A 21768-nucleotide genomic window follows, 5' to 3' on the forward strand; every position below is an offset into this window, starting at 1 on the left:
TTTCTGTGAAATTATATTACATTGATTCTTGAATGTTTCACAACACTTTCAATGTGAAATATCCAGCGAGAGGTGCTACAAAATGTCGTCAGTTTAATCTGAAACAGATAAACATGAATCTGGCAAAGTTTCATTACCTTGGTTGTTGTATGTATTTTAGCAGTTTGGATGTACAATGGCTTTAAGTGAGGTTATTATTCATTTAAGTTAATATTCATTAAACATCTCAACCTAGCTTCTCTCAGTGTGTTCATGAGAGAAGTAGTGATGTCTAATTTGTGAATGAAACATACGTTTGAGTAAGATCTTTTCATTGAATCATTTGATTCAGTTCACCAAACCAAACTGAATGATTCACTGATCCAGTCTCAGCGGTTCTTATGTCAGCAGCTCACTAGAGTCTGTATCTCACACAAAACCATTTATGATTCAGAAGATCTGGAATAAAGCAAGGTTGTGTGCACCACTTTTGTGGTTCATTCGCCTCCTTTTTGAAAGCTTCCCAAGTACATTGAAAAATGATTTCTCATTTCTCTTTTTGAATACCACAGAAGAAACAAAACTCAAAAAGTCAAACTTATTTTGAATGGCATGATAGTGATTAAGCGAAAAAGAATTTTCAATTTTGGGAGTACTGTCCCTTTAATCACATTCTTCAAATCTCCATTTGAAGCAGCCATATATGTTACACGTCTCCCTGTTAGTAGTAGTCTAATGACAGATACAAGCTCTTTAGAAAAGCCATCATTTCCTGCTCAGCAGAAGCCCAGCCAGCATAAACATTAGCCACTCAGAAAGAGTAACTGTATTTGATGACTCATTCTCCAGCACTCTAACTTATGTCATCTCTCCCTGTGTGACAAAGGCCACTTCCTCCCCCTCCATCACAGACAGAATGATTGCAGTTAAATAGTCGAGGGGGGGTCCAGAGGTAATCCTTATGCTGCAGTCATTACTTGCAGAAGTCCAAGACACAAATGTATGCCAGTGGATAATCAGTGGTCTGACAGCTGAATGGGTTCTGCAGCAAGCCTCTAGAACTGCGGGGGAGGAGACAGACAAAGAGAGAGAGAAAGAGAAACGGAGAGAGAGAGAGAGAGAGAGAAGGAAGGTGGGATAAAAGAACCATGACAGATGCTGAAAGAGTGAGGGAGGAAAAGAGAGAGGCGGAATGATGACAGTGCAAGAGAAAGTGTGGCGAGTGTACAGAGAGAGCATGTTTGTGAGAGTAAGCAAGGACTGGAGGATGTTTTTTTTTTTTTTTTTTGTCCATCAGAGAGATTGCCCTGGATTTCGCTCTGTCAGAACGTTTCAAATCTGCATTACTTTGTTATATTGGTAATAAAATGAAACTCTTGCCGTTGCGTCACAGAACAACTAGTGCAGAGGTTAATGCCTGAGGGCCATCTGCTAACTTACCTTGGATTTTCCCCTTTTTTCATCAGCATTTAATCAGTATGATATCATTTCTGGACAGAATTAAATGCTGAACAGTTGAAACTCATTTCTGAACAGTATATACATCAAGACTATTAATTTAATTTGATCTATCCATCTGTTACTCAGAGCTGCTCTATGGACTGTAAACACCATATTTAAAGCAATGCAAAATGTATTAATTATTTTTTAGATAGATAGATAGATGTGAAAAATACATAATTTAATATAAGATGTAATGCAGACAAAGTGAACTCAGACAAAGTGGAGGCAGATCTAATATAGAGTGGGAGCTTGTTCCACAGTGATGGGCCGGCCACTTCAAAGGCTCGTTTACCCCTCGATTTTAGCTGGTGTCCTGAAATTTTATCTTACCTGTCAGATTTTCCTACCCGGATTTACTGCGCATCAATATTGCGTCCTTTTTCTCATGCTAAACAGAGATATTTAATGTATCTGCATTACTGTAAGGGTAGGTTTAGGGTTGGTGTAGATGCAGACTTTAATAAAAACGCAATCTAATTGGTAGAAAAGAATATTTATTGTTGGTTTCCTGTAGCTGTATCCCTTCTAGCTACAACCGCGAATATAACACAAAATTACTGTATTTGCAATACTGTAAGTGTAGGTTTAGGGTTGTGGTAGGTGAAGACGTTAATAAACCATAACTTTACAGTAGAATTTTTCATTGTCGAATTGTACTACCCACTGTTTTTTAGTAGCAGTATAGCAGTCTCCATTAAGCGTTTATGAAGAAAAGTTTTGATTTTTGATAAAGAGCGAAGAGAGAAGAAGCTGGACCCAGTGACTGCAAATTTGAGGCACCTATCTACCATCACACCTAGATTCCGCACTTGGGGAGGGATGAACTGATTTAGAGATTCAAGGTCAAGGTGATTTCTTGGCCTGGATTCTGATCTTTAAATGAAAATAAGATGATGCTCCTACCTCCCTTCTCAGAAGAGTGCAGACCTTCAAGAGCTCATGATCGCGGACATACCGTGTTACTGATCCCCACATTGCCTCCAAATGCAATTTTTAACTACCACATTCCTATTCACGATCATTCTGGCAGCACGTGTAGGCAGCATTAGTGAAAACAGGCAGAGACAATGGTAGCTTTAGCCACATTAGCCTTACAGAGAGCAAAGAATCTCTTTTTTTTTAAAAACAAAATATGATTTGTGATGCTTACTTTGTCTGGAGTCTGGACATTTTCGCAACAAAGCGTTGGTATCGCTCCTGCTTTGAGAAGCAATCTTTGCACAGCTCCAGCACTAAACTGACATTTGTGAGCAGTCTGGTGTAAAATGTTAGCACAAATATATAGGACTTTTTTTCCTTGACATTTCCTTCGAAAATGAAATGTAACCACCGTGTCCTCAGCAGTCTTTGGAGACTCCTATGTTCATTGGTGCATCCCAACACACACTTTAAATGGCTCTTTGGCGCTGACATTGTATCTCCAGCTGCTACATCAAGAGAACATAAATGGCAGACCAATGCTTCTCACTCAGGGCTTTGTATATGGCAGAGAGCATCAAAAACAGGCGGGACTTTCACCGAATATGACGTCTGGAACTGCTCGTGTGGAGAGACTGTTTATGATTTTTTGGGATTATAAAACAATGAGTGAGTAGGTTTTTACCATTATAGGCTGGTTGTTTTCACACCCTGTGGCCACACAGCTTTGTTCAGTCACCCTATAAAGTGATTTTTGCATTCTAGGGCACCTTTAACAGATTTTTATGTCATGTGACTGCTATTTGAATGTGTCTCCATGATTACATATCTGTAGTTTAGTGACAGCCATTCAACCTTTCAAAAGCTGCAATATACGTTTGCTTTAACTTTTCATCACGAAGGATGAGTTTGATCTCCATAGAAGTCTCTGTTCATGGCTCTGATGTTAACAAGACGACCCCGGCATCATCCTTTCCGCATACATAGCTCTCAGCCTTCTGTTAGCATTCGGTTTAATTGCTCCTCAAAAACCACAGCTCGCTCTAATGCTCAGGCTGACTGCCACTGACCTTGAAGTACTGATGGAATGCTAGGTTGAAAATCAACCGCCTGAGTACATCTGAAGAGCAACAGACACGATGACTCTGTGTCCAAGTTTGGAGATGAAATTTTCCTTGCTCATCTGGACTATTGTTGGCTGGTTCAAAGGTGAAGTGTATTATTTATTTGATATTCAAATACTTTCTCACCTATTATTTGCAGAAATAGATATTAGTAATCACTTGTAGGTTAATTTCACACTGAAGCAAATCTCAGAGAAAAATATAAGAAATAGAAATTAAGTTTAAACTAAGAAATACAGTCCCTCTGTGATATATAAAGGTGATATATAAAATGAAGAGAAATTAAGTAAATTTATTTCTCATCATTGAGACATATTCCCAGTTGCGAGATAGTAAGTCATACTGGGAGATATAAAGTAACACTGGGAGATTAAAAAAAAATCACAATTGTGAGAAAGAGTTGCAATTATGAATGATAAAGTTGTGAAATATAAAGTTGCTGTTTCAAGAAATCAAAGTTTCACAATTATGGGAAATTAGTGAAAAAAATTTAATTATATGGGTTTAAAAAATTATCTTTTATTTATTTACTTTTTTTTTCTTTTTCTTTTTTTTGAGCTAATGACCTGAGCTTTAAATTTATTTTGAACTGTCAGAATTTTGGTTTATTTCAACAGCCCAGTTTCTAATAATATTTGTTAATTATTTTTTTTGGCCCAATGACCTAATGAATCGTGTATCAAAATACACCCATCTTCTCAAAGATGGAATCCAAGTAGTTTGCATCCAAACTAACTGGCATGTAACATTCCTGATCTCATCCCTCCACTTGTTTCCCAATAATTATTTTCCCTCATCCCTACTTTCATCCCTTTCAATAAAAAAACATTGGCCATGCCAGGACCACTATGATAACTTCCTCTGTCCACTGTCACTGTGGTAAGGTCTGCTGTAATATGGCTATCCCTTCATACAATCTCTGTATGTCTGATGCAATTACGTGCAATTCAAAGTTCGGTCCAGAAATAACTGCATTTTTATGATGGACACAAAAATAACTGGAAGCAGAGGTCTGACATTTTTTTTTAAGTCAGTCAAATATCTAGTGTCCAGACCAAATACAAGTATAACTGGAGTATTTTTTTAAGCACTTGAAACCAATTATCTCCTGTCACTTGTGGAGTGTTGACACGGATGCCCCAACTTCTGTACCACACAACATGGCCAACGTTCGCCAGTCAGGGGGTTAATTGAATTCATTTTCAGATCATGTACCAGCAAAAACTACCCATCCATAATTAAGCGCACACTGATCCATGCAAGATGGACAATGATTGCCACAAAACCATTGACTGTGACAGAATTGTAACCTCATCACATACGATTTTTTGCAAGAGGTGAACAGCTGCCAGCAGTAAAGGTCAATTGGCACTCTTGTCATTGCTCACATGCATTTGAAGGCGGACTAGACCAAAAAAAGGAGGGAAACAATAACAGAAAGGGAGGGAGAAATAGAGAGTGAACCAAGTGAGCTTAAATTGTCATTTTTTCGGGAGCGGTGTTAATCGGCAGCTGAGTCGATCTAATTAGAATGTGATGGGTTTTTTTACACTACAAGTCTTCTCAGTCTTACAGTGCAGAAAGCCTGGCTTGCAGTTGCAGGAGCTTCTATTTGTAGAATTGTGGGTGGGGGGATTCTTTTTTATCAGAGAGGTGGTGGTGGGACTGTTAATTCTACCATGAGATTAGATTTTGATGATGGATTCTCATATCGTCATGTTAGTTAAGCAGACATGATGAATATGACTGCCGTGCACCTTGGACTTCTAACACCTTGGACTGAAGTAAGGTTTAATTGCATCTAAATGTGGCAAGGCTGACTGATTATTAATGATCTAATATATTTTAATGAAGGGATAATTGCAGTTAAACCCTGACAGTAACAACCCACCTTCTCCTCTTCACATTCTCAAAGCTGCAGGGTAAAAGAAGAAACTCCTCGAGAAGATTCTCCTTCACAGCAGCTTTTTCCTCACTGAATCAGAATGAGCGTCATTCACAAAGTTCCACACATCCTCCACCACAGTGATCAGCAATAGTGTCACTGAAACTAGTCAATCTGCTAGCAAGGTGGAAGCGATTCTATTCTTAATCATGTGGCTTTCAGTAGTGAAACAGTTCTGTTTTATAAGTAGCAGGTTGTGTTGCAGCAACATTGTTTACAAAATTTTAGTAGAAAAAACATTTGTGTACAGTATTCTGTGATGATTTATAATTATTTTTTGGAAAATACTCCTTCGTTGTGCCAATTTAATTAGCACGACACGTTATACTGTAAAACTGTGATTTTTTTTTTCAAGAATCTTTGATGAATGGAAAGAGCCTTTTTAAAAAAATAAAAAATTTGTTTGAAATCATATATATGTGACATACTGTATAAATGTATTTTACTGTCACCTTTGATTAATTTTATTTTTATTTTTTATTTTTTTGCAGAATAAAAGTAATAATTTCTTTCTAAATAAATAAATGAGTACAAATTGCTGAGCCCAAACTTTTAAACACTAGTGTATAGGACTACATGTGTAGACTTTATTTATCTTTAAGTTAATGTAGAAATCTATTCTTTTCCATTTACGTAATATACTGTAATAATGTACTGCAATTTTTTAAATGTCTTGCCCAACTCTGCATGTTTATTTATTACGGTAATCAGTTTGACTAATTGGATTACATTTTCTGCTACAAATAAGTATAGTGTTCTTACCTTTTTACCATGTTTAAATCCATTTAGATTATTGTTCCTAAAATAAGTGCATACAATGCAATAAAAACCCACAGATTCCATCTAGGTTCATCGATAAGTAATTGCAACTTAGACAAGGTTTAAGTAGAACTGATGTAGCCTTTGAGAAACTGCTACAAGAGAGATTTTTTGGACGACAGAAACTTTTTCAAAGTGACAAAACACTGGGACAGCTCATATGCAAATAGGGATTCTGATGTGGAATATAAGAGCAGTGTTGGTCCTCATTACGAGGGGATGAAATTGGCATCCTGATTAGTGGTGTGGAACTGGGATAGGCGCTGGAGAATAGAAGAATATTCCTCTACTCGGATGACACAATAACAGTGTTCCATACTCGATGTTCGCTTAGTATTGCATTTGAAAACTGGCTGCCAGCCTAATTAGCAGAGAACTAATTTATTCCCAATAGTACTAATTTATGAAAAAGAGAGTATGCTCATGCAAAAGTCCTGAATGCAATTCAAAGTACTATCACCATTCATGCACCAAGCCCAGCTTTTAGTCCCCTATGAAATTTACCAAAATAGAACAAAAAAACTACATTATTGCTTTAGTTAATACTGGACACAGATTTATAAAGAGGGTTCTGCAGGGACTTGTTAATGAATAGGTTTTATCACTTTCATCTATACAGAAGCCTTTTGTCATGTTATGTCATGTAATTGCTTGTTACAGAACAATTTCTCACACAGGTCAGAAACAAATGTTTTTGTGCTGCTAAACAGTCATTTATTTGCAATTAAGAGCCTTAATAATGATGTAGAAACTGATACAAATGATTCAAAAGTTTTAATAGGAAGTCTCTTAAAGAGATAGTTCACCCAAAATGAAAATTTTATTTTTATCTGCTTACCCCCAGGGCATCCAAAATGTAGGCTCGTGATGAAACATTGATGTGTAAAGACACAAAACGATCGGTCTGTGCAAGAAACTGAACAGTATTTATGTAGATCTTTTTTTACCTCTGATTCACGCAATGTCCATTTGAGAGAGAGAGGTGGCGGTAATGCACTTATAAATCTGCGATCTGCCATAATGCAAGACATAGAAGAAGAACGCCTCATGTGCTTGCTGCTTTGAAACGCGTTCACAAGAGTTCTAACAGTTCGGACATTGCATGAATTACAGATTCGGACATTCGAATCGGACATTCAGACAATGCTTTTTGATGCTCACTTCCAATTTGGCGAAAAATAAAAAATGTTTTAAATAAAATCTAGACAAACTATAAGCTAAATTTATTGTATATATTATATGTATTTTCTTTGATTGAAATATATGGGAGGCAAATATGTATTTTTAAATTATACAAAAAAAAAGTATTGGTAGAACATGTATATATATATGTATACATGTATATATATATGTAAATCCATTTTTAAATATTTGTAAGTATTTTTTTAAGTATTTTTTGGCCATAGTTTAAAATATGTTTAAATGTTTTTTGTTGTTTTTTTGCCATATTGATTGGACCATATTTGTGTACCCTATATGTTGATTAGATTATAATTATAACAATTATAATAATATTCATTATTAAAAATTTGGTCTCCATTCTGGAATGTATGTAGCACACAATTTTCATGATCCAGCCCATGTATAATGGATAAACTCCATAAATAAAATAAACCTTCATTGTATTCATTGTATCTTTTTTTCACTCATAAATTCACTAGATTAAATGTAAATGGCTTGAAAATTCAATTGATGTAGACTTCAGACATGTTGCAGCTATATATTGCTGAAAAAAACACATAAAGCTTTTACTCAATAACAGCTTGCTACCATGCAGTGAGTCAATATGATACACAGCTGTTATTAAAATGTGTTCACATTCAGTGTGCTACCATATTGTGCAATGTACAGTGCATTTATTAGCAATTTGGGACTGTTCTTAACCTCTTGTTGTAATGTTTCAACAAGTCATTTATCTGTTTGTTTTTTTCTTTCTACTTGCATACACAATTGATCCCATTTCAGCAAATCTATTTTCCTGTACTACCCATATTGCTGAAAATCGATTTGCAAATACACACTGTTGCCCACCGTCACCTGTCTGACAGCGCAATAACCGCCATGACTAGTCTATCAAAGCCTCATCCATTGGCAACATGTCAGCAGGAATTGGTTCAGTTTGGGAAACTCAGCCGTGAAATTCAGAATGACAAAATGCGGTGGGTCTGGGCTCGCATCATTGCCTGAATAAAGTCGTTGTAGATACTGAACTGTTGACCTCAGCTGTAAGAGATATTATATTGCACAGAATGTAATCCACTCACAGCGTGGAGCCTCCACATGTTTGCCATTTGGAGTGGGGAAACAAAGTGAACAAACCACTGTTTTTAAAAAGACTTGCTCTAAATGTCATGATTGCTAAAGCTTGTTCTTGTTATTTCATAATAAATGCTTCAGTCCACTTATTCTCTTTCTTTTTCCTTCTCTCATTCCCTAAAAAAATGATGTTTATTTCAACCCAGAAAACACAAAGCTTTTTTATATATAAGATAATGCTTTTATTATTGTTATTATTAAGTTAAAGTGCCCCTATTATTATGCCATTTAGAATATTACCTTGTGTGTAATGTAGCTGTATGTGAATGTAAACAATCTTCAAATTGGCCGTGAATAACTTAACCCAACCACCCTGTACACTGCTAAAGTCAAGCTTGTTTTTGTGGTTAACATCATGTCGAGAAGATGCTGTGTCCTACGCTGTGAAAGTAACGTTTGTTTTATTTTCACTTCCGGAAGTTGAGGCTGCAAAGATTCAGTGGTTAAAAATATTTTTTCCACTGTACCACAGCAGTACAATCCCAATATTTTTTTGTGTTCCCATTTACTGAAGACTGCTTCTCTAATCTCACTTGCTCTTGGAAGATGGCTCAGTAAACAGTTTATTTAGACCAGCTGGCTCCACTGTATCACAATATGTTAGTATAATAAATAAGAGATTTTTATGTTTTCTATCAAGTGTTACAAGTAAATACAGAACTATGGCAATGGCCATATTGTTTCTGACATGCGCTCTACATGATAAACCAAGACAGACTGGGTCATCTGACCAATCAGAGCAGAGTAGGCTCACGGAAAGGAGAGTTTTAGAGAGTGAATCTCAGAACGGCTCTGAACTAATCGTTTGAGAATTGTTGGAAAATGAAGTGATATTAAACGCATATTTTGAGAAAACGAAAGCATTTTTTTGATCTTCCATGCATGTAAACCTACTTTATGAGAATCCCTAAACAATATTTGGAACCTTAAAATGGCTTAATAAGTGCATTTTAATACAATTGCATTTTATTTAATTTGTCATTACAATTTTTATTGTTAGCTTGTATAAAAAGATTAACTGACTTTTTTCTGACAATTTGGTATTTTTATTAATTTTTTTGTTTTTGTTTTTGTTTGTTTTTGGAAAGCACAACTAAAAAGCTTGTCTAAAATCTAATTATCTGGTCCATCAGTATGATTTCTTGTGTTTTTAGTGGAAGCAAGAACATCTGACAAGGAACAATTTAAACGTATTATTTATATATTTGTAGACATAACACATTTTTTTTTATAAATTGTCCAGACAACAAGAACATTACAATTTATTGGCTTCCAACTAATCTGAAATCTGAATTCAAAAACGCAATAAATTAAAGGCAGCGGGGTAACAAAGTTTTTTAAGTTGACTCAGCAAATAGATTTTTTATGTGTATAATATTTAGTAATGTATTATGTGTTTAAAAATCCATTTAAAGTGCATTCCTCATTTTTATATATACTAGTTTGGACATGCTTATTCATTGTTACTACTATTCTCTGCACATCAATTCAGCAAACTGTGTTCAGATCAGATGTCATTCTCTACCAACGTCATGAGTCAGAATAATCTAGACCACCTTTCCAACAGCCTTGCCCATATGCTTTTCCTTCACTCTCCGATTCACTGTCCTCATCATCAAAAAAAAAAGCAATAAAATGCTAAAGTGCACTACTAGACTTTGTCTACTAAATTCATTTCAGTGTCTTTAAAATTATAAGAAGCATAGATTCAATTTTTGTCTGGTACAGTAAGTTTACTTTCCTTTTTGATTTCCAGCACTTTTAGACAGGGAAAAATATGTGCCGTTCTATGTGAGTTTGGGAAATTGGACTGAGATGAGCACGCTGTAAATGATTGCCACTGTGGGTTTGAGATGGAGGGGTACTTTGTGTATCACACAGTGAAGTGTGAATAGTCTGAATTACTGGACCGCATCTCTGTATTGCCTATACTGTTCTATTCATCTACTGAAGACATCCTAGATAACCATACAGATGATAAAATTTCAGGAAAAATTCATTCTTTTGGGAAGACGATATTCCAGGGCCATAGCAATCATTATGAATGAAATTTTCATTCATTAACCCTGCAATTAAAAGAGTTAATGAATGAACCCTGACAATAATTCATTAAAGCCACTGAAAATGTCCAAATTATAAATACTTATTGCAGCTTACACAGAGGTGATGTATACTACTGTACTGTATGTGATGGAGAAGTAAAAGCGGAATGTGTGAATTCTGTGCATCAAACACATTCTGTAAGAGTGCATGGCTCTCAGCGGACATTAATAGAAGTGCTGTGCACTACAGTAACGGGAAGATTCTCAAATTCAGACAGAAAAAGTGCAAACGCTGTGCAGTTGCCAGCGCCCTTCTAAGGACATCATGTTACATTAGATGATGCTCTCCCGAGGCTGTGCTCTCTGATGGTGTGCATCATGGTGTATGTGCATGCGTTGGCTCGCAACACCATGAATCACTGATTCATGACAGGTCACCGTCTTATGAGTGAATGAGTCAGCAATTGTTCATTTTTTGCTGCTGTTTTGCTGCTTCACAATGAGTATAAAACTTTCAAATTCATCTGTTATGTCTGTCTGTTTTTGTGGTTTTTGAAAAGTCTTTGAAAGACATTTAACACTGTTTTATTTCTCATCTCTCCAAATTGCCAGGTTTGTCATTTGTATTGGTTTTATTGACTCTGGTGTAAATATGTGATTTGTGTCTGATGAGAATGCGCGTTCTTTTTTCAGATCCTCCCACGGTGGAGCCGGTGTATACAGAGATCAGGCAAGGTCTGGGCCGGCCATTCTCACTGAGCTGCAGGGTCTTACGTGCCCACCCCTCAAAAGTACTAGATTATGAATGGAAGCTGGGCACCAGACTGCTGACAGTGGGCCAGTTGGATACTCGGGATGAGACGGAATACCACGTAAGGGCACTCAACCGCGAGGGTTACGGCGCGTACACTTGTGACATAAAAAATGAAGCAGGAGCTGGCCGATGTACTTTCCTTGTCACAGGTAAGACAATTAAAATTAAATAATTCTAATACTAAGCTTTAACTCATTCAGGAATGAAATAAGTTAACTGTCTTTGAATGAGTCATTGAATCATTCACTTATAGAATTTGTTCAAAAACTGTGGTTCATCAGGAACAAAACAAGTTAACTGTCTTAATGACTGATTCATTGAATCATTCCCTCAAATGATTTGTTCAAAGCCAGTGATTCATTCTGGGAGAGAACGGCAGTACTTCGTTGCTCACTTGAAATGGTTGTGCTTTGGCTTTGTTTGGGACTGTTTTTGTCATTGGGGCAAAACTGGACAAAATAATTGGTAATAATGCATCTTCAATTTAAATTGCTCTGTTAACTTTTTAGTTGTGTCCCAAAAAACGCACTGTGCATTTTGCGCTATGTACTCTAGGGCTGGGCAACTTCGGTCTTGGAGGGCCACTGTCCTGCAAAGTTTAATTCCAACCCGATTCAAACACACCTGAACAAGCTAATCAGTGTCTTCAAGATCACGATAAAGCAACAGGCCGGTGTGTTTGGGTTGGAGGTGAACTCTGCAGCACAGTGGCCCAGCCCTGGTGTACTGAATTAATTCTAGAAGATTATTTTGTCATCTACCATCAGAGTCCAATAGCCCCTCCGCTGAAGTCTCTATCATTGCATACTTTGTTTTCTGGTTAAATGTAGTTAGATTATATTATCAGGGTAAAATGGTGTAGAATACTGTAAATAAGTGTAAGAATTGTGTCGCATCTCTTGTTTTTTTAAATGATGTCTAAATGGAATGTCACATTGAATAATGTGCTGGATATCATCATTACTGTGATATTCAGAGCAAGGGCATTTTTTCCCTCATGTGCTCAATGCTTTATTGTACATTAAAACATTTTGGTTCCACGTTGGGTCGCCATTTGATGTGCTATGTGCTGAAACAGATCTGGTTGAGAATCACCATTTTACAGTATGTTGGTTCCTGATAAACTGTAAAATTGTGATTCTCAACTAGATCTGTTTCAGCACATTGCACATCAAATGTAGCCTGGTAATACCAAACTCTGCTACATCACTTTGCTTCGTAGACAAGAGTCTGGAAGGGCGTAATTGACAACTGTTTTCTTTCTTGTGGGGGGGGGGGGGGGTGCTTGTCTGAAATTTAAAATCATTGGTTACCCATAAGCCAATCACATAACTTTGGTTATGACGTGTGTTTTTCGCCGGCTCAGCCGCCTCGAACTTCCATTGTAAACACAGGTATGCTGCGAAAACAAAACCATTGAGCGAAATACCGAAGTGAACATGGCAGTTCACAATCACAATTATCGCCTTGCCGGGCTTTGGCCTCCCCAGTTTCTCGCTAACGATCGGTAACAGTTGATTTTTCACTTCAAATTTAACTTTTTCCCAAAACCTGTCGGGACTCGGGAGTAGGGGCACAACTTCACCTTCATTCAAAATGTGAAACAAACGCTCTTCTGGTTCGGGCTTCAGTTGGCAAATGCTGGGAATATTCTCCACAACAGAGAGAATAGCATCCCGTGTCTCCATGTCCGTCTCCAGCCTAAATTCGGTGCTTAGCGTCTACGTCACGGCTCTCAGCCCGCACTCTGTTCAGTGGTCAGGCTACATCAAATGGCCACCCAACATAGAACCAAAATGTTTTAATGTACAATTAAGCATCGAGCACATGAGGGAAAAAATACCCTTGATCTGAGTTGGTTCCTGATTCAAAATTGTTCATTGTAGGCAAGTGAAACTCATGACAGATTTTTGTTCTACAATCACATTTAAGGATATAGAAACATTACTAAAGCACCCTGTTATTTTTTTAACTGTTCATTAAGCAGATGTTGATTTTGTCCTGCAAATATTTAGTTATTTATGCATATTTCACATTATTTGTGCAGTCATTAATAAAACGTAATGCTAATCTCATCGCTTAACAAACGCTTAACAGTGGAATAAATTAAACTGTGCAGATACATTACCAGAATTAGACACTTCACTAGTGATTCAAAAGCCACACTTGCTTTTCCTTCAAGTATTTGCACAGATAAATTCAGTCTACCATGTCACCTGGAATTTGGTTCAAACGGTGGAGCAGTTTCTCTTTGATTTCGTGCCACCACAAAAGTAGCCTGATCTCATGCCTGCTACTGCACCAGACACCCGTGTTTAGAAATGGGAACTGCTAGCTTGTGTTTTTGCCCTCCCTGCTGTTGAATATTCATGGCTGAAATCCCAGCTGGTTGATGAGGCATCCTGGACCAGAGGAGGATGTAGGAGAGAGAGATGAGCTAGCTACTTTCTGATGCATAGGTTATTCTTGGAGATGTTCACCCCTAATCATTTAATTTGCATTGACAATTTCCTGCTCTGTTCAGCAGGCATAAAAGAGGATTATATCACTCATATCCACTCTCCTTGTATCCGCATCTCTCTCTCTCCTTCTCTCTCTCTCCTCCGTGCACTTCTGTAGGACATGCTGAAGGCCATTATTTTGCACAAACCATGCATCTATGATGAGCCTCTGCTCGCTGTGATGCAGGAACACGCTGCACGAGCTTGAAGCTCTCATTTATCGTTGTCATCATATGGGTTTTTAAATGTCTGGGCGTTAAAAAAGCACAAGCCAGAAAATCCCACATCGAGTCTGTTTTATTGGAGGTTAAGCTCCCCTGATGTTGTAATGTAAAGGAACCCTTTCAGGTTCAAGCAAATTAAGGCAAAGCCACCGAATATCACACGGCCACAGGGTTTTGCGTGACGATTGAACAAATGGCCAATACATCAAGTTGACATTTCACTTTTTTTAGAGCAATGTGCACAACTGTTTGAAGATAAAGCTTGCATTTTCTCTGTCTCAGCATTCATCTCAGATGTACGCAGCACTGGGCAATGTAAACCCACCAGGGGTTACCAATTATTATAATAGAAAGTTCTAGAAGTTGAGAGAAGGCCCTGCAGGAGCATCATGCACCTATTTTCTGAAGGGGCACCAGTGTTGTGCTTTTGAAAAGTAGTGAATCTTTTTATTCAATAAAAACTGGTCTGTCAAGAGATTCACATAACCATATTAATAATTGATTAATTTAACATTTTTATCTGAGTTAATGTGTTAACACATGTACCTTTTTTAAGATAATAATAAAAAAAGTGTACAAGACAAGGTTCAACAGCTTTGATTATACATATAGTACAATATAAGTATATATGAAAAATCTAAAATAGTCAGATTCTGCACTCTTGCACTCTTTTAGCTTTCTACACAGATACAGTATGTAGAAATTCTTCAAAATGATTTGATGAATTATTTATCTTTATATATTAAAATAAATACAATTTATATGGATTTATCATCACTGGGCGAATTTGCTTTGCCTGATGTGTATTCATTTTACTCTCTGTGTGAATAGAATAGAACAATTGCAGATGATTAATTTAGCTTTTTCACAAAACATTTGGTGTAAAAGGGCCTTAATTTCATTAACAAACCAAACAAAGAGTGATCATGGACTTTTATTGTATGTAAAAAAGCAGCTTTGACATTTTGAATAACTACTTTAGTGTTACATAGGGGAAAGTCTAAATGAAGAGTAAAGTCGTATTTGTTAGTTTAATGCAAATGGTTAGTAAAAGGTAAAAAAAAATTGTCAAAGATATATACAGTATTTTTAGTTGGTTGAGATGTATGGATTGGATGGTGGTCCAGTGGTTGATGGGTAAGTATTAAAGAACTCTCCACTGGCACATATAAAGGATTCATGTTCTGAGATTTAGTATGAGCACAGGTCCTTTGTCGTGATAGTGCTGTTATGTGTTTGACAAACACCAGGAACCAGCTTCAATTCGACAAGTATTCACGTCCCAGAGGTCTCTTGCATGGGCTTTGAAGCTCAAATCTACACAGTAGTGTCTATATACACAAATAAACGCATGTATATCAAGGCTTAGTGGTGGTCAGTGTAAGTTTTAAGGAGCATTGAGGGTATACATTGTATGCCAGTGCAGAAAATGTTTGCGTTATCCAAATAAATTGTCTCACCCTAGCCTAACCATTATTTTGTTGTTCTTCCTTAATAAGAAAGTGAATGTGTGACTATGAATATGAATATGTGAAGACAAATTTCATTTCTTCAGTTGTCAGAGGCTGTTTATTAGTCGCATAAGTTATAAGTTTAGTATCTATTTAGATACTGAAGTACCTTGATACTAGTTTAGTGCTGAATTTTAGTATTAGTTTGCCTTTTTAAAGCATGTGTACATTTCTAATATAGAGCATAGTGAGAGCATAGACTTACTCTCAGAAATCTTGGCTGAAAGAGCCTCTGTGATTCTTTTGCCTCTCTAAGTGACAGCTGCAGTACTGTCTTTCTCCGTCTTAGGCTGATTTAGAGCCATGTGTTTATGATGCTTCTGCTTTTTCTTTTCAACTTCACTCAAACATTGATTCCTAGAAGAGTCAGATTTATCCCTAAGCCTCAAGTAGAGTAAACTCGATGGACCCATTAGCATTGGCTCTAGCTTTTTCCCTCATAATAAGCTGGGGATAAAATAAGTGCTGGTGATAGCCTATATCCCTGACCTGCAGACATCAGCAAATTCTCCCTACCACCACCTTTCCTCGCTCTTCTCAATATAACCCTCCAAGATGTTTCTACAGACTTGGACATTTAACATTTTCCTGTCGAGAAGTGAACTTCTGGATGGAGCGGCCTTGTCTGACAGAAAGAAGAATCTGTAGAAAAAAAAAAAAAATTCTTTATGGATTTATTCTGCCTTCTAAAACTGGTTATAGAGTCAATTATTTTCTTTTAGAAACAACAAAATGATCTCCATAAATAATATGCTCCAGGATACGGACACATACGCTTTCAACCACCATTCAACCATTTCATGAGCTTATGTTGAAAGCATGAGTTTTCTGCAAATAATGTAGTTGTTCTTTTTTAATTTCATACTGCACGTGTTTTTTTAGCCTATATTTTTTTCATGGGCTTGTCAGCATTTAGCAGATAGAGAGAAGAGCTCTCCTAATGGTTTTGCTTTGTGTCTGTCTCCTTTAATCCTTTTTTTATCTGTTTTCCACAAGCAGTGGTTTGTAAAAGCATCCATAATATTCTCTAGCATCACTTCAGTGTACCAGACATTTGACCTGTTAGTCTAAACAGGAGACTTTTGTGTTTTTTAATTATCTTTAGATATATACAGCTTAACAGCAGTCCGACACTTTTCCATAATTTGAAAAGAATTATCAAGTTTATTTGTTATTTAGCTTTATTTAGACATGATTTCCTTATAAAACAGAACCGTGCAGTTTTCTTTTTGTTGAAAAGATTGATCCGACACCCTAAATTGAGGATATTTGTGATAAAGTATCAAGCTCCATGACTGAGGGAAAGAGAAATCTGCAACTTTTATCTAAAACAAACGACGGAATTCCTCACATCTGGTCATCTGTTTGAATTGTCTGTTTAATATTATGAGATTGAATGTGACTGAAATGTGTATTTGTTTTGTGTCAGGGAAAGCCTATGTTCCCGAGTTCTACTATGACACCTACAGCGCTCAGTGGCAGAACAAACCTCGCGTCTACGGCTTTAAACTCCAGTGGACTCAGATGAATCCCAATGCGGTCGACCGTATCATGGCATATCGACTTGGTATCAAGCAGGTGAGTGAGTCTGTAGGTTTACTTATAGATGATGTCAAGTAGTTACCTAGAAAGACGTTTCTTTCCTACTTTTATCAGTGGCTTGTGCCAGATGTATGATGTCATTGATCTGTGGAAAATATGTGAGGGTAAATGACTTAAACTAAGTTTAAAAAGTGCCAAATTCTCTTTGTATTCATGCTGATTTCATATGGTATGCCATTTAATAGAAGTTAACATCTCTAAAAAGTCATGTCAGTGTGTTTTTGGTTCAAATGATCTGATAATTATCCCTATGACATCATTTCCTGTTGTCAGCAGTATGTTTTTTTCCGCATGCTTTTCACACCACATAGTTTTGATTTGGCTATGAAGTGTAATGAATTAAAAATAATATATTAAAATAAAAATAAATTAAATTGAATGAAATTACAAACATGCTAGGACGCATTAAAATATATGAATTGCATTTTTAAGCTATTTATTTGTATTCATTGAATATTGACTAGAAAGGTAAAAAAAAAAAAAAAAAAACATTGTGTCATTGGCCCATAAATAGTACCAAAACCTTCATAACTGAATTTTTAGGATAGCTTTTTCTAAATAAAAATGCTGAATGTTCTCTTACCCAGAAGTTATATTTTTAACAGCCACAATCAATGCAAATTAAATGCACCTTCTCATCTGTGTAAAGACTATGGGAGAGAAGCTGTGCTTATGGCAGTATGTAAAAGGTTATAGACTGTTCACATCTCCTTTGTTTTTGTGTAGCCTCCATGCTAATGGTACATTTGGCCTGTGTGCAAAATGGTGTGCACAATTGCTTATGAAGGCAGTGCTAAATTAATATTGATTTATACACAAGTTCATCTGTCAACATCCTACAAATATAGGATAAGTCAAAGAACGTTATTAGGATTCATGAGAGACATTTATGGTTACTGTTGACATAGTTTATGTCAGTGAAACAGATTTGTTCTGTTTATTTAGTCGGGCTAATATTTGACCAAGAGCTTTAACGCTCTCCAATGCGCTGTAATGTTCTTTCTTGGTGTGTGTGGTCACGTAGAGAGCAGTGCCGTTGTCAATTACAAGTCATCATCACACTGTTCTGTCACCCTCTCCTTCACACTTCCTCTGCTCAGCTGGAATGGCAGCGTCCACAGCCATGTGGGGTGATTTATTCTTTGTCAGAATAGCCTTTGCTAGCGGCTGCCTACTTGTGCTCAAAGTCAATGCAAAGTACACGTTGCAAGTTTTGCCATGCCATATTACTGTTGTTGTTGTTCGTTTAGTTTCTCTCTCCCTCTCATTCTCTCAGGCTTTTTGCTGTTTCCATCAAAGTCTCTGCATTGCTTGTGTTCTGGGATTGCATTATTGGTAGTGTTTACTAGTCTGAGCACTCTGCTCTTAATGCTCAAGGGACTGTTGAGCTTGAGATGAATTTTTTTGTTTGCACATGAGCAATATTGGTTTCTAGGCAGTTGATGCCAGAGATGTGCATGTTTTTAATGACATCATTTTAGTTTAGGGAAAGTGCATCTGACAATAATCCTTTGGCCATCATTTACTCACCCTAATGTTGCTGCAAATTAGAATTAATTTTGTTAGTCAATTTTGTCAATGTTGAAAACAGTTGTGCTGCTGCTTAATATTTTTGTAGAAACCATGATACGTTTTTTCAGGATTTTGTAAATATCTAAACTGATCTATTTAATCCATCCTTAATGCTGAATAAAAGTGTTGCTTTCCTTAAAAAAATCTTACCCCAAACTGGTTTTGTAACTAGTCACTATTTACTTTATTCTATTTTTCCTTTTTTTCTTCTTTTTTTTCCACTTTTGATTTTCTTTCTCATTTTAAAGGGCCCTGTTTATAAATTATTTTACTATAAGGCAACATTAAGGCAACATGTTAAATAATTATTAAAAGAATCAGTAAAAGGATGTTTAAAGTTGTCATAGATGCAAAAAGCATGTCAAACTGCGGCATGCCAAATGCATGTCCTCTGGAGTGTAATAATCTATTTGATGGACCTGAAGAATAAAAAAATAATCAAATTCATGCCTCCCCTAATGTCTGTGTAACGTAGCTGTAGATGTCCATTAGTTTTGCTAATAAATAATTTGATTTTAGCAAAAAGCTGTCTTTCAAAAGATGCACAGGCTTGAAAGAATAAGCGTGATCATTATTTCCCAGCATCTGTCACATTTCATATTTACCTTTATTAGCAGAAAGCATTTAATTCATTAACTCTAAAAGAGAAATAACAGCATGTGTGTCATTTGCACTATAGAGAGGACGCCTTGTACTATCCTTGATGACTTCCCAACTGAAAGCACACCTGGCACTGCAAAGAGAAAGAGTGAGAGAGAGAGAGAGTCAAAAACAAGAGAAGGGCCAGAAAACTAATTAACAGCTGTGTCCGGTGGGACGAAGCTGCTGTAATAAGATAAGCTTTACAGGAGAAATCAAGGATGGGACCCTAGCGAACAGAGGTTAGCTGTGTGCAGTGATTGTGGGGGTGTCCTTTCTGTGCTTTCCTGTGTCTGTGTGCACGTGTGGGTGAGAAGCTGTGTTTTGTGCCTGCAGTGGGTGGTGATTGACTCATCTGTTCTGATCATGATGGAGGAGTCTGGCCTCTTCGCTAACTCCTTATATTCTCTCTCTACACGGCCTCTGCGCATCCTTTTTTGTTCGCCAACTGTTGTTCTGCAGTTTATTTGTTCTGTTTAACATGCCGCTTTTCCCCTATGTGCTCATCCATCATGTTGTCTCGCCCGGTCACCAGTCGACGCGAGCGCCGCTCAATGCTCTGTGGGCTCATCGCCGCTTTGGCTAGTGACATTTCCAGGACGCGATGGGCATGGAAAGTCTTAGCCTGACAATCTGAAATGAGAGGGTTTGGAGGGCATGCATGCTAACGGAGACACTCCCAGCCAAGCATATTAGGCAGCACTTCAGTGCCTAACCTTGGGACGGGGAATTTCACTGCGGGGGTCTGGCGTGTTTATGTATCCCCGAGGAAAGAGATTGCTTACCCTTGCTTTTTATAGCTTTCACATACTATATTAACACTCTCAGAGGCGGTGAATCTGGACAAGGTAATAAAAGTGATTTTGAATATATATATCTTTATATTATATTATATATTATATATCTTTTTTTCTTTTTATGTCATTTCTAGTAAAAACAATTTTGAACGGTGTAACCTGCGACTGGGATTCTTAAATGTGCATTGGTTTGGTGGATAACTGGCTTTCAGACTGATTGCGTATTATTTCCTTTCATACTGTTCAAAATTATAGAGGCAAAAAATATGCCAAATGAAGAAATTCAATAAGAAGTCAAGCTTTGTTTAAACCTGCTATAAAGATCTTCTGTGGTCACTTGTGATCTAATTTCAAGGAGAAGATTTCTTGACTACTATGTCAGTGTGTTATTGTATCCTGATAAAGCACAAGAAGTGTACAGTACTGCTTCAAAATAAAATGGGAATTTTCTCACTAAGCTTTCGTTTAAGGCTTGCTGTTTTGGTCACTGCATGTTAATATCAAGCAAACCAAAATTAATTTGCATGTATACTGTATGTAAGCACTTTTCCTTTTTTTTTTTTTTTACTTAATGGTTTAGTCTTAAAGCCTTATGTAGCTGTCAAAGTTTAAACCCTTGTGAATGGTTGACAGTCAAGTAAGTGGCTCTTTAACATGTATCAAATCAGCTGATATTAGTTTTCTTTAATTCATCAGTATTGGCCAATATGGAGTATTTCTCATTTTCTCTATTTTTTTTACATTTGGATTATGTTCAGTGTCATCTAATGCGTACAAACACAAATAATGTAACACTGTTAAATGTTATCAATAGCAAACTCTACATTTATGATGTACATTAAAAAAAAATATTATAATAAATAATATATATTTATTATTAGCTGTTTCTCTGCAGTGAAATGAAAATAATGACTGGCTGGTATCGGCCATAATTTTAATAGTGGTGCATTCCTAATCAAACCTGATATTATTACAGTAGCATGTGTAAACAAGGGATATAGGTTTCAGTAGTTATTGATTTAGTTAGTCTATTTGGTAATTATTGGTTGCAGTGTAGCTGGGAAGTATATACAACCCCATGAAGATTTGTGCATATTCACAGATTCTGTATAAAGCTGTCTTTTGGTCTCCATGTCCTCTAGTGGATTATTAAAGCCACTAGAGCACTGTTCTCACAGCAGCAGTTAAGGCCAGCATGAACAACCCTAATGTTTCTATGACCTCATTTTTCACTATACTGCCTATGTACTTCAAGTTTAACGAGCCCTCTTAACATTTTTTCTGTGCATATGGCACTTACAATGCTGTTGTAAAAGTCATCCTAACTTAGATGACATACAGTACAAGGTTACACCTCTGCAGTGCTGCGAGTTGCTTCAGCTTTATGTTTAGAGGATGTTATACAATACTTGAATGTATAGCCATTCATCTTTAATTAAAGGGATTTCAGAGTTTACTTTAA

The 21768-nt window shown here is 36.7% G+C and overlaps 1 protein-coding gene across 1 annotated transcript in view; it reads left to right on the plus strand.

Moving 5' to 3' along the window:
• The window catches only part of LOC113074543 (MAM domain-containing glycosylphosphatidylinositol anchor protein 2-like), a gene marked incomplete at its 5' end in the record, with an annotated part of 88777 nt that overhangs the window by 37223 nt on the left and 29786 nt on the right, over positions 1-21768 (plus strand). Inside the window, 2 exons of the mRNA XM_026247403.1 lie at positions 11340-11609; positions 17126-17286. Of these exons, the coding sequence (XP_026103188.1) occupies positions 11340-11609; positions 17126-17286 (431 nt within the window). The remainder of the gene's footprint in view (positions 1-11339; positions 11610-17125; positions 17287-21768) is intronic.

The sequence above is a fragment of the Carassius auratus genome, unplaced genomic scaffold (assembly GCF_003368295.1).
Source record: "Carassius auratus strain Wakin unplaced genomic scaffold, ASM336829v1 scaf_tig00015055, whole genome shotgun sequence".
Taxonomy (NCBI): Eukaryota; Metazoa; Chordata; class Actinopteri; order Cypriniformes; family Cyprinidae; genus Carassius; species Carassius auratus.